The 13638-nt window shown below is 48.9% G+C and overlaps 1 protein-coding gene across 5 annotated transcripts in view; it reads left to right on the top strand.

Annotated features, from left to right (window-relative positions):
- LOC144163301 (protein zwilch homolog) overlaps nucleotides 1-13638 on the top strand; it is a 37164-nt gene that overhangs the window by 18339 nt on the left and 5187 nt on the right. For 4 of the 5 annotated variants that reach the window (XM_077694216.1, XM_077694212.1, XM_077694215.1 and 1 more), the window contains 3 exons: nucleotides 5719-5887; nucleotides 7043-7141; nucleotides 8302-8429. In XM_077694216.1, the coding sequence (XP_077550342.1) occupies nucleotides 5719-5887; nucleotides 7043-7141; nucleotides 8302-8429 (396 nt within the window). The remainder of the gene's footprint in view (nucleotides 1-5718; nucleotides 5888-7042; nucleotides 7142-8301; nucleotides 8430-13638) is intronic. The other variant, XM_077694213.1, reaches the window with a different exon arrangement.

The raw sequence follows: 13638 nt of genomic DNA, 5'->3' as shown, positions 1-13638 counted from the left end.
CTGCTGCACTTGGCGACAGGTAGGTGGTGACCTTCGACCCCTGCTCGACCTGCTTGCTGCACTAGCATGGGGATAACCACATGGCAAAGAGAATGTAGGGAGTGATTGAGTGCTCCTTATTTGCCCTTATTAAGGGGGGACGAGGGTCTTAAAACTAACTTTTTTATTTATGGGTAGAAACTTATGAAAATTTGCACACTGATGTGCTTTTCTCTGTAGATTTCAAATATGCAATTATATTTGAGCTGGTGCTGTTAGTTCAAAAGTTATCATACAAAGTCTAAACCGCAATTAGGTAATTTCTTACGCAGCTTTAATGAACTTTCGCATTGCATTTTGTCGCTTTTAATTACATGAATGGATAGCCAGAGAGTTCCCATACCCGATGACATTCTTCGTTTTTCTCTAAAGTCACGGCATCCTAAAAAAAATATGTCAAGTACAAAAAATGGCAGTATTGGATATTTTGGCTCATCAAAATAACTGCAAGTCATCATTTATGCGTAGCCTAAACAGAAAAACTAAGAATGTCATCGGCTGCCTCAGGCTGTACTGAAAAAAATGGTACCAAGATTGACCTTATGAAGCAAAAATAAGTTTCCAAAAAGCTGCGTAAGGCTGAGGGAAGTGACCAAAAATATGAAACTGAGAAAACTGCATTTGAAGTTTGGCCATGTGTTATGAGATGAACCATCAGTAGTGTAGCTTCAAAATTTCCCAGTAACAAAGACATGTTCTTCCCATTTTCAAATCTGTCTTTGGATTCCAAAAATGTCAACTAGAACTGGAGATACAAAAGGCCAAGTAACGGACCCCAACAGGAATTTAGCAAAATTTATCGACTTCGAATCTGTTGGCATTTTGTTAGCGTTGTGAAATCTGGTGGTGTCTTGCTGGCGTCGTGAAAACTGCAACAGTCCTTCGTGAAGTGCCATCATCTATTACAGTGCACTGTGGTACCCAGAATATTGTGTACGGCAAAAGTGTGAGGGTGAAACTTGCTTTAGGTGCCCCCCTTTTTTGTTCTTTGGTGAGGCTATTTCATTCGCGGTTTTTATGCTGGAAGTTTGAGAGGATACAGGGGTGGGACACTGCGCAGTGCGTTTTCCGCAAATGCATCATGTTGTTGGCCCTCAAAAGAGTCTTTTGGGGAAAATAAATGTAGCTGGAAGGCAAACTTTCTTGGCCTCAGGGGATAAACCCATAGACGCCTTTTTCCTTCAAGCCGTGCATGGTGCGGCTATCTCCATCGGACATCACGGTTGTGTACTGCAGCCCATTCTTGGAGAGCGAGCGCTTGAACATTATCAGGGCTGCCTCTACCTCCATGCGTCCTGCACCACAGTCAATGTTTCGCTGACACTCATGGTCTGCCAGCCAATCTTCGTAGCCCTCATCTGAAGCTTTGGGTCTGATGGTGCAACCTAAGCAAAAGTTAGAGAGGACTACATGATCAATCACCAAGCCGGTGTACACTCCAATGATGCAGCCCACTCCAATGTGTGACAACCGTCCCTTTGTCATCCACGTGCCATCAAACATATCATCTATGTTGTTTGGCGGCTGACCAAGGTGTACAAGTCCTTGATGGCACGCACACTATCAGCTTCAGAGGCTGCTGCAGTGTCCTCGCAAACCTGAACCACTTTCCTCAAGTGCGCTTGGAATGTCTTGTGGTGCAGGCCTCTGTGGGACAAGTTCATACCAGCACAAAAATCTGAAAGAGCAGTCACCCCCTTCCCCATGCTTTGAATACTTTTCAAAGTCCTCATATTCACTTCAAAAAGAGTGATATTGCCAGATCCTTCGGTCCTTGGCGAGGAAAAACGTTCCACACGGTGTTCACAAATCGAGCACGTCACCTCGAGCTTCACGGCGAGGCCGTACTGCCGGTCAGGCTTCCTCAAATCCGGCGCCGCCAGCCCGCACTTGCCGCACCTGACGTGCGCGAAAAGGTCCTTCAGCATTGCAAAATCCAATAAGACAAAATATGTGCCGGATTCTTCCTCTGAGTGCGCCAAATCCACTTCAAGGAGGTCGAATTTCCGCTGCGTTGCTGACTTAGTCTCCGTTCCGCGCTTGACCTCGTCCGCGTGTTCCGTACGCGCGGCGATCTCCTCCGCCGTGTAATACCTCGTGTCAAGCCGGCAGGACGTGCTTGGACCAGGTATGGATTCCGGAGGTGGTTGGTCAGGCGATGGGGCAGGCGAGGCAATACGAGGCGGCGAACGATTCTCATCCGGCGGAGTCGAGCGGCCCGAAGTCGCACCACGCGACCTTGGGATAGGCGGACGACGCTTTCGCTTCCCGTGCGCATGAAGGGTCGTCTTCTTCAAACGTACGTCTCCTGGCATCATTCACGAAAGTACGCGATGGAAGAATTAGAAGAAACTGTAAAAAAAAACTGCTCTAAGCGAGCGCTGCGCCAGAAGAGCGGACTCCGTCAGACGCGCGTAGCAGACGCCATGATGGCGACCGCCATGACAGCAGTCGCGCCGACCAATGGGAGGGGTCGTATGGCGAACTCAAACCGCGCGCGCCCGCTCTAGCCAATCAGCGGCCGAGAAGGTGCCTTCGGAAAACTGGCAAGGCCGGTCGTTCTACTCAAGCGACGCCATTTTGAGATATCGCAAAATGCGCACAAAGAAACAAGCTTCAAAACAAGACCAAGATGGCGGCGATCGGTCGGCTGCTTCGCCCGCGGGGCGCGCGGGAATTTGAAGCAACTTTTGCCCAATTCTGGGCATTTCGTGGCCCTCGAGGCGTTTCAAAACATGATTTTAGAGTATTTCCCGATGGAATTTCGCGTTGATATTTTGAAGGCAGGTGCTTGAAGGTACAATAATTCCAAAAATTGGATTTTCTCAAAATCGATATTTTGGCCATTTTTGACCATTCTAAGACCCGCGTCCCCCCTTAAAGGGGCCATGCAGAGAAAACACAAGTTTGGTTCATTCGAAAGCTTGCCTCGTTACAATATACTGGCAAACCTTTAATGCATTGAACGATTTTAACGAATCATTTGACACCAACTTTGCTCAAATAAGCTACATAATTAGGAAAAAATGGAATGGCCACGCGACCCACTAGCTCATTTGATTGATTGATTGATTGATTGTAGGGTTTAACGCGCCGACGCAACACAGGCGATGAGGCGCGCCGTAGTGGAGGGCTCCGGATTAATTTTGACCACCTGGGGATCTTTAACGTGCGCCGAAATCTCGTACACACGGGCGTTTTTGCTTTTCGCCTCCATCAGAAAAGCGGCCGCCGCGGCCGGGAATCGAACCCGCGACCTCGTGCTCAGCAGCGCAACGCCTTAGCCACTGAGCCACCGCGGCGGGTCACTAGCTCATTTCCCACAACAGAACCTATGATGTCGTATGCGCCAGCTATGCGATTGGCTGAAACCGGCAAAAGCAAACGCAACTTAGGCAGGGCTTTTAAGCTTGCCGAACAAGCTATCTGCGCTTAAATTCAGGGCACATTCTGTATATAGCAGTAAGAATGGCGGGGTAAACAGTGGAAGTTACGAAAGTACATGTGAGCATACAAGTATGGATGCGTACTGCTGTTGGTATGCACGTGTGATGCTTGTTTTAGCTGCACAGCAGTGTGGCGCTTTGGGGTTGTCTCAGACGACACTGGCCGATTGGCGTAAGCGACGGTGTCTTGCGTGACCATATTTGTTCGACAACACCATGTTTCACGAAACGATTATTCTGTTTCGTGAAATAAGCAGGGTAAAAATACGGTAAAAAACAAAGCAAAGACAGAAAACGGCCAGCCACACTGTGGTGGCGCCATCTAGGTTGACTAACAGTAAACAAGGCCCGTAGCAGCTTGAAGACCTGTTTGTGTGATCTTATTGCAGACACAAAAACGCACGATTTGGCGGAAGAATCAAAATTTTACCTTAAATTGATTAATTTCTGAGTGAATAAAGCATCGTTTGCTTCCGGACAAGCGCGCTGGGGGCACTATGAAACATGAAATCCTTTGAGTAAAGGAAACTTGTATTTTGTCTACACGGCTCCTAGGCCAACTGAACTCAAATTTCACCCTGGCTAAATGCCTTCGAAATGTGTAGTAGGTACCATGAGAACTACTGCGACGCGACCGGTAGCTCTGTGCAATGTGTGATTATTCAGCTTCAGGCACTCAAAATAACACCCTTGCAGACGAGAAAGCACCTGCCGGCGTGTCGCGCAAACAGCCATATAGCGGAAGTGACATGCCAGCCGTCCAGGCCGATCGGCCTGCCTTGCAGCGGGAGAATCCAGGAAACTCTTATTTCGCGCCGGTACAACTGGCTATCATGGTTCCGAAGAGGCTTCGTTAACCGTACGGTTCTCTCCTTTTCGAGTGTCGTTGCGACATCATGCCTACGCGGTGTGCTGCTGTCGGAGCACACGAATAGTGTCGTGCTTGCAGAACAAGTACTCGCTTTTCTGCGTGCCTCCCACACCCCTGCACGCGCGCGCTCACTCTCCTCCTGGCTGGCCGAGCCGGCCGCGTCGGCCGGTCCGCACAGCTCGCGCCGTCAGGCCAGGCCGTCTGGCCGCTCGCGCCGACGGCTGATACATCACTTCCGCCTGCCCGTAATGGCCGCGTTTTGCCCAGTTTCGTTTTCAAAATCGTCGATTTTTGCTGGTCGCTTGCGGCGTAATTACGCACATTTTAGGCATCATACTTCGTACATCACGGTCTTTTTAGTCATACTATGCAGGAACAGTGATTTCGCGCGATCGAAATTTTGAGTGCAGTTGGCCTTTAAGGCCCGAGGGGCATCACATAAGGTATAACTATATATACAGTGAGACCAACAAAGATGAAAAAAAAACACGCACACAAAAATGCATTAGTTAGGGGTAGCAAAAACTACCGTAAACATGAACAGGACAGAAGAAAAAAAATGACTGCAGAATTATCGCAACCAATTTGGAAGGAGTTTCACGTGAAGGTTGATAGGTTAGTAATTTCAATGTTTAGTTTCTTGTTAAATATTTAGCAGTTAGTGCATGAGGCTGTGTCATTGGGTAGTGCATTCCAAATGGCTATTGCATGAGGAAAGAATTGAATATTCAATTCATTGGTAATCTGCGGCACTTGATTCTAGTAATTGGATGACTGTGGCTCAGATGGGCAGGAGCTGGCTTGATTGTGGTGGGTCGGTGGGTGGGTGGGTAGCAAGGGTGGGGAAGTTGATGCACTGTTTGAGCGACCTAACACTGACTGCGTGAGAGCACTGCGATGTTACGAAACAGGTGGCACGGCCTTGTATCTCTTCCAAATCGTGGGAAAGATATGATTGTGAGGGGTTCCAAATTGGTGATGCATTTTCTAGCCTTGGTTGAAGAAACGTTAGCTATGCTAGTTCTTTTAATATCGGCGGGTGTGGATTAGAGATTGCAACGAAGGAAGCCAAGTGTTTGTGAGGTGTCGAGCAGATGGATTCGATATGCGGTGCCCATGACAAAGATGACGTCAGATGAACACCAAGATATTTGTACATCGTGGCAGGGGTTACTGGAACTGAATTAATTGTGTGAATGTGTTAAAAAAAAAGTGTGTTTTCACGAAAATGACATGGCTTTGCATTTGTCAAGGTTTAGTGGCATTAGGGATTTAGCACACCATAAAGAAATTGTGCTAAGACCGTGTTGCAAGGAGGTGTCTGTATGTACGTTATTCAGTGGGGGGGCAATTTGTGTGCAGGCCTGGAGCTCGCTAGCCAGGAGCAGCTGATGCCGCTGTTGCTGGACCCGTGCATGGACTTGGGGGAAGCCCTTGGCGAGCTGATGAAGTTGCAGGCAGTTCTGGACATAGTGGTGCTATGCAAGACCTACCTGCACCTACCCACAGACTACCTCAGTGGGTACGCCAGGTAAGCGTTGTCGCAGCCCCTACGTCGTCGGGGGGCAGCAGACCAGCCCTCGCCTGTAACTAATCGACTTGATTGTCATGCCGAATTTGTTCGGTGCAATGACCACTTGTGCCATGCATAAGCACCTCCTGCACCGCTTGGCTTGGGGCAACAACGTGATACTGGCTGCAGTCGAGTGACCAAGCCTTTTTATTTAGCTCACGAAATCTTTTTCCCGAGCTGACCCACAAGGCTGTTGATGCGAGCATATTTTTGCAGGTTTGTGTCGTCCATTAGAATTGGTTTGGCAGCATATACGACATGACAATTTTTGGTCAACCTCAGTTTTTATTTTCCTTTTCAATTAGTGCAGTAATTTTTTGTCAGACTTTCTGCCGGAAGTTTTATGTTTATTCCTGACTTATTGGCTAACTGAGATAACCTGGCATGCCTCTGATTGGAACCCTGCGTAGGATTTAATTACTGAGAGTTAAAGTTAGTGACTTCACTTTTGTGGAAGCCCTCCAGTTAAGGTGCAGCATTGCACTACGCTAAAATGTAATGTTAGGAGCAACTGCTTTAATAACAAGACTTGCTGGATGAAATGGATTGCTCAAGATTTCAGATACTGTTGTCCTCCAGAGCGCCTCATGTGATGCTCTTTGAGGGCACAAACTGAGCATATGTTCTGAGGGCAGTTGTAATTGATAAATGCAAGTTTTTTTTTTTTTTTTTTTGCTGCTTTTTCTTACTTCGTCCGATGTACCTATTGTAATTATGAGCGTGACACATCAGGCCTATGGAGAGAACCTGACCGATTGGAAGCAGATTATTAAATCATGCCTGGAGACGGTGCACTGGGTACTTTATGTGGTTCCATATATTGGATTACTTTCGTGAACGTTCTGGTCCATTTGCAGCGGCCAAAATAAGCTCCAACTGCGTCAACAAAGTTAAACTATGACTTTTCTTCGTGCCTAGCCTATTTTGCTAACAATGCACTTCGAGTGGACAAGGGTGCTAGCGCCATCTGGTTAAGGCTGGCCTAACTGCTTGCTGTGAACGGTCTATACTGCCATCGTGAATACATTTTCAGTTTGCTTGCTGTGCATGCAGCCTGTGCCGTATCTGACCGGGAGCAGTTTTAAAGGTCCTTGTTTCACTTTTCCTTTGCAGAGAAGCCTTGAAATACTTCACCAGCTGTGAACGGGGCAAATACATTCACAAGTTCCGGTTTCCACTCGCGGTTTCCAAGGTTCGAGAAGCCCTAGACGAGTAAGAACACCCATCAAATTTGGCACCCCCTGAAATCATAGCCATGTTGTTTGTGCTTGATGTGAGGCTATCACGGGACTGGCTTCTTGCTTTATCACTATTTTCACAATTTTTGGAACCCCTTTTGGCAATTTTCAGCACCGCAATTTCGGCACCTAGTACCTGATACTATTTTGTGGAAAGGGTGATGCTTAAAGATTGCCACTGTGTGAGAGCCAGGGCCACTAGGAACGCTAGAGGTGAAATGATTTCTTCATCTAGCTCAAAGGTTGGACCTTTTGCAGCAGCTTTCTCAGCATTCTACCACTAGTGCTTTATAGCACTGGTTGCAGACGATCTTTCTCTGCCTGGAAACCAGTGAATAAGACAAAATGCTGTTCTTGTGGCTGTCGCAGTTTTCTGGGACCGTAACTCCCCGCAAATTATGAATGAAGCAGCACTGCTTTCTGGCCACTAGAGATTTAAATGTGCTGGCTTGAGCACGCATACATGTCGGGACAGCCCCTTACCTCGAGCTGAACAAGCTGACCATGAATATTTGTCGGAAAAGGGAACTAAAACACTTGTTTCTGAGTGTGTTTTTAGACAGCTGGACTTTTCACGAGTGTAATCACCTTTGAAACTCAGCAGACAACGCTTCTCTTCACTGGAAGTGAGACAAAAAGCCCTCCAATTGCAGGATTTCTGTGTTGTGACGTGCATGGCAGAATCAATGACGTACACGCACGGAGATGGCGGAGCCCAAAAACATGCAGGAAAGGGTGGTAAAGCGGCAACAACCTTTGCAATGAAAGTGTGAGCTTTCCGCTGCCCGTAAAAATGTTATACTTGGCACAGATGACGTTGACCTAACAACCTAACGATTGCGCCTAGTTCATTGAGTGAGCTCGAAATGCCTTTCAGGGCCCCCTTAAAATTGCTATTGACAGGGGGGCTTGGCCCTAAAAATTTGCTCCAGAATTATGAGACTGCTCCGGAACGGCATTATTTCTGCTCCCTGAGCTGCCCCAACAGGCTGAAGCCTGCTCGAAACCCTTTGGGTGCTATAACAGAAGAACACTTTTTGCCAAGTTCTTTACAGTTCTGTGGAAGGCTACAGGTGCTAGACAAACTGCAGTGGCTGCTTGCGGAGCACTCAGCTCTTTGCTGCTTTCTTGCAGCATCCCCCCGATGGAGTGGACTGTCTCCATCGAGAGCCACCAAGGAAGCAATGCTGCCCATACCATCGCCCACATCAGCACCACTTGCCCTTTCGATCACCTGCTCACTGAGAAGAACGTGGGTAAGGGTATGGAGCTAGGCTGCTGGGTAGCAGAAGAGACAGGGGGAGAGGCTTTTTTCTATTCTAGGTCACCTTGACTGGCCCCGGGCAGAGCTTGTTGTGCAGGAAAGCATCTCGTGGAAGCTTTGCTGCTAAAGACCTCCGTGCAGCGGCAGATCTGAAGTGCTTGGGATAATAGGTCTTAATACGCCCGAAACGCTGCGTCACGTTTTGATTAAGCGCGTAGTCCAGACATTGTGTTAACCGTCAAGTCAGTCAAGTGCCGCCTTTTCTTTTGTTCCAGTTTTCCACCCCTTCTGAACACCCCCCAAACCCCTGTTCCTCGGACATTTTTCGTAGGTCTTCATGATAATGCCTGTCACGAAGAGCGTAGCAGAAAGAGCCAGAGAGCTGACCACCCATCTGCTGCATGATCAGGGCCCAGCTGCCACTCGCTTGAGGAGCGAGCTGTGACCGTGCCAGTGCATGTCTGAGCAAGCTATCTCTTTATTGTCATCAGCATATTTTCCCTGCCACCAATGTGCACAGGTCCAGCACTGAGAAACAACTGGTAGGCAGTAGCCGATCCCAATAAATGCGCTAATGTGGGATGGACAAAATAGGCTTGTTGCGACGGATTCAGTCTGAGAATGCGAAGAAGAAAAAAAAAACCCGCAGAAACGGGAGAACGGACGAAGCAAGGCGGGCGCCGCCGCGGGGCTGTCAACTGGGACCGTCGGTGGGGTCCGCGCGCGCTACATATGGTTCAGCGGGCACCATGGTGGGGAGGCTTTTGCGAAAGGCTGGTGCGTTCAGTGAAAGGGGCACTGAAGAAAGGGATCGGGAGGAAAGTTTTGGGCTGGCACGAAGTGGCCACCATTTTGACCGAAGTGGAGGCGGTGATAAATTCCCGTCCGCTCATGTATGTATACAGTGACGTGGGAGAAGGCACCCCCCTTATACCGGCCAGCTTTCTCACTGGGAGGCGGCTAACAACACTGCCGACGCAAGTCGCGCAGCAGCCTGCTTCGACGCCCGAGACACTCCGCGTGCTCTGGAGGCACCGAAAGCACCTGTTCAACCAATTCTGGGTGGCATGGGGAGCCGAGTACATGCGAGAGCTAAAATCCGCCTATGCTACCGACAGGAAAGAGTCTCCACCTCCCAGAGCGGGCCAGCTGGTGCTCATTAAGGAACCGGTACCACGCTTGCTATCGAAGCTTGGAAGGATCAAAAAGGTTTTTGAGGGACGGGATGGTAAAGTGTGCTCGTGCACAGTAAGAGTGCCATGCGGCGTAATGTTAACGTGCCCGACACCGCTCATTTACCCGCTAGAGATGGAATGTGCTTGAGCCCATTCGGTGGGGAGTGTGTTGCGACGGATTCAGTCAGAGAATGCGAAGAAGAAAAAAAAAACCCTGTGGAAGCGGGAGAATAGACGAAGCAAGGCGGGCGCCGCCGCGGGGCTGTCAACTGGGACTGTCGGTGGGTTCCGCGCGCGCTACATATGGTTCTTGTTTCAGCAAGGAACGTAGCCCCCTCTCCCTCGAAAGAAGGGACCACGGCGGCGGGGAGCGGGGGGCAGTTGGTTCTGTGCTTCTACATAAAGAAATCCTGTTGTTCTCCTTTGCACTCGAACGAGTAGTGGTGTTTCTTGAACGACAACAGCGACCGAAAGGATCGAAACATCTTCGCTACTACAGGGCTGTCAGAGGCAGTGGTTCTACTACAGTTCAGGCGGGGCACAGTGATGAAAGTGCAGCAGCCCAAGGTGCGAAAAGGTACTTGTGAAGCTGGCACCAGCGTGAACATCCCCTTACACACTGCAAGTTCTCCCACAGAGTAGAGGATGTCGGGAGTAGAAAGTAGGACAGCCTTCAAGACACGATGCACCAGACGACTTCTTCAGAACGCCATGCAGGATTATCTCAAGCGACAGAACATACTAGACCTGCAAGATGATGGCGTTTCGCGCATCCGGTGACGGCACCACGTAGTTGGATTCGGGGTCCGCAAACCGCATCTCTCTCACGGGTAGATATCTGTCTGCTGGGCCACATTTCAGGCAAAGTAGCAGATCTCCAGTTTTCACCTCGTGAACATTTAGAGCAACAAAAAGGTTCTATGGAGACCATGATAACACAGTTGCTTCCACCAGTTCATCAGGTCTCGAACGCGTCGCTATTCCAGAGCGAGTATGAGATGGCGATGTTCCCAGACATGAAGGCGACTCCCGAGGGCATCTTGCGGTAGAATTCATTCCGTGAGAGAATGCAATTCTTGAATTCGAGGTTGTGGACCTTGACTGGCAGCCGAAACGGCAAGGTCACCACAAAGTAGCCCACTGTGAACTCGCTCAGCAAACGTAGACTATGAGAGCGATGTCCGGTGCCTCGATCTCCTCCCTGGTTTCCTCCCAGTCCACTGTGGTCACCGGGATCATGTGGGAATTTGTCCCGTTGGGGCTGCCGTCATGCATTGAAGAGCTCAGTCTTGTTTTGCCTCTGGTCACAGGTAACCCCTTGTTTTTGGGGACCGCACAAATGGGGATGGTGAGCTGCACCACCGTGCCTCCAGAATGATGATAGCAGCAGCAGATGGGAAAGCTTCCAGAATCTCTTCAAGGGGCTGCCAAGCACGGCCATTGAAGCTGCCTGGTTGCCTTTCACAAGTCTGCGGAGACTCCTAGTAACTGCCAACGCCAGCAGAGAAGCCAGTGGCCGGGGCAGCACGGCCATTGTCATGCAAGGGGGAATGGCACCTGCTTATGACGCCCACCCATGGGCTCTCTCAGCAAGGAATCTCCATGAGCAGATGTCCCGACTGTCAGAGAACACCATTGGTGGCTGGGTAGATCATTGCACATGGTGGTCACGGGGTCCTTGAAGGGACCAGTGTCCTGACTGTCCGCAAGGATGACACAGTCCTCGCTAGGCACGTTGTTGGGTGCACTGAGTTGTCCCTCGAGGGCAGCTGTTGCTGGCTGCGCTACTTGGTCCAGGAGTTGAGAATCCTGGCCAGCTGTGAGGGCGTAGTGGTCGCAGACACCCCGCCCAAACGGAGCATGCGCGGTCGCCACCTCAGCAGTTATCTTGCTGTCACCGGGGGACACCGCGGTCTTGCCACGCCTAATAATTGCAAAGTCTTGGCTTAGCGCTCTGGTACTCTGAGCAGCAACTAGGGAAGGAGCCATGGAGAGTCTGGCGAAGTAGACCTGTGTGCAGGTCTTGATGGCCTTTCCGCCGTACTCGCAGCTGGCGGACAAGTCTTGGTCCACATCGATGGTCCCCTGGATGCATTTGTCGAGGGCCTCCATTTCCTCGAACTTGTGATTGACGGTGTGCAGGTGTAAGCGAAACTGGACGGTCGATGTATCTGGATCCTGCAGCAGCAATTGAGTGGCAGCTACGCCTTTTCTGATGGCTTCTCTCACAAAGTCGCGGTAAATGGCGACAGAGCGAGCTGGCCTCAGCATAAGCACAGTCGCCGGACAGCATTCAATGGCGAGGCCCACAGAATCAGTAGCTTCAAGGGGATCCCAGGCCTAGCAGGGGGCTGACATTGCACCTCGACCTCTTCCATATTATTATCAAGGGATTAAAAGTATGTATAATAAATACATAACTATAACTGATTAACTGTCAAGAACAAGGAAAATAAAATATTTCATAAATACATTCGTTTGCATGTTTTGAGAATTGTTGCAGAATTGATATCACTGCTTGCAACTTTCTGTTTTGTCTACATGAGAAGAAATAGCACATAAAATGAACATGAAGCCCCCCTTCCCTCCCCCTCCCTACGCCCCTGTCCTCAATCGCCGCGTGAGGTCAGGCCTACTCGTGGGGTCGTTCTCCTGGGTTTCATGGCATCAGAACATCGCGGAAAGTGACGTGGATGGGGAGCCAGAGAGCCAATCACCCATTCGCTGCATGACCAATGCCCGACTTTCATTAGTGCAAGAAGCAAGCTACATGCCTGTACAAGCCTCTTTATCATCTCCAGTAATGCCTGCTGACCGTTGTCTAGCTCATCAGTATAAGATAAACGTAAGCAGGGGCTGGCAATAGATAGTATCAAATTCTCCTCCCTCGTTCTTGTAGCAACTAAGCAGCACAACTGCCAAGGTGCTTTCGTCATGCTTGAGCTTCTGAATCTTCAGCGATGGTTATGCCCCTGTGACAGGACAAAGTTAAATGTCGCAGTACTGAATGGCTATTGCGTCACTAATGTGTGAGACCTAAATGTAATCCTGAAGTAAGTTTTTATCGCATCACTGCGTAACACTTTCAGTAATCTGAATTTAAATGGATGTTTTTCTTTTGCCTGAAATTGCACTTGCTTCGCACTGTGTGACAGCACTGTGCGCTTAGATACGAGTACGTTTTGCAGCACAAACAAGCACACCATGACACTGTGCTGCTCGGCTTGTGTAGGATTTTGCCATGTTGTACCTAATTCGTACAAATTAATTGCACAGAAGTAGTGGGTTAGAGCCCCTTATCGAAAATTCCCATTAGAGTGCGAGTTTGGTGTAGGGCAAAAACATTTGCGTATGCAATAACAGTTGCAAGTTACAAAATCACATCTAGTTTAGATTATTCCGGTATGGCGCACGTACATCATGTCACCCCGTTATGGCTGGGGTGCATCAAAGTCCAAATTGGAATGTGGAAATCGTATTTTAAAGCTACGAAACACTTTTCAAGGACTACAGAGCTAGAAAATGTGTGCAAAAGGAAAAAAACACTGCACAGCTGGTGTTTGCGACCCCATCATTTCTGCTCTTTTACAGGGACATCAGACAACCGGTTTTAGTATGCACTCTCTATTCCAAATGAAAGGGCATCACTTATAATACCTTCAACTGAAACGCTTTTCTTGATAGGGCCCTAGAACATTTGAAAGCTGAATGTTTAGATCTACCAGCTTTGCGCCTGCTGCCAAAACAATGTTGGCAATCATGACAGCGGGCCGTGCAGCAGCATACTTTTAACAGAGCACGAGATGAAAAGAGGCATTTAAAAACTTGTCCCCATTTAAAACAATAATAAAATGCAGTCCTTCCTAATCCTTTATGTGGTTTTTGAATCGCGCATTGAAACCGATGTAGCTGCTTGCATATGTATCGTAGCGTCATGTTTATAGACACTACATGGCACCACCTTTCACATTTCAGAAAGTTTAGTGCCAAATTAAAATTACTTCTGCCAATTTATTTAAAAATTCCCTGTGG

Source organism: Haemaphysalis longicornis, unplaced genomic scaffold (genome assembly GCF_048455015.1).
Source record: "Haemaphysalis longicornis isolate Haplotype H1 unplaced genomic scaffold, Haemaphysalis longicornis Haplotype H1 scaffold_12, whole genome shotgun sequence".
Classification (NCBI taxonomy): Eukaryota; Metazoa; Arthropoda; class Arachnida; order Ixodida; family Ixodidae; genus Haemaphysalis; species Haemaphysalis longicornis.
This window is presented reverse-complemented; position numbering and strand designations above follow the sequence as displayed.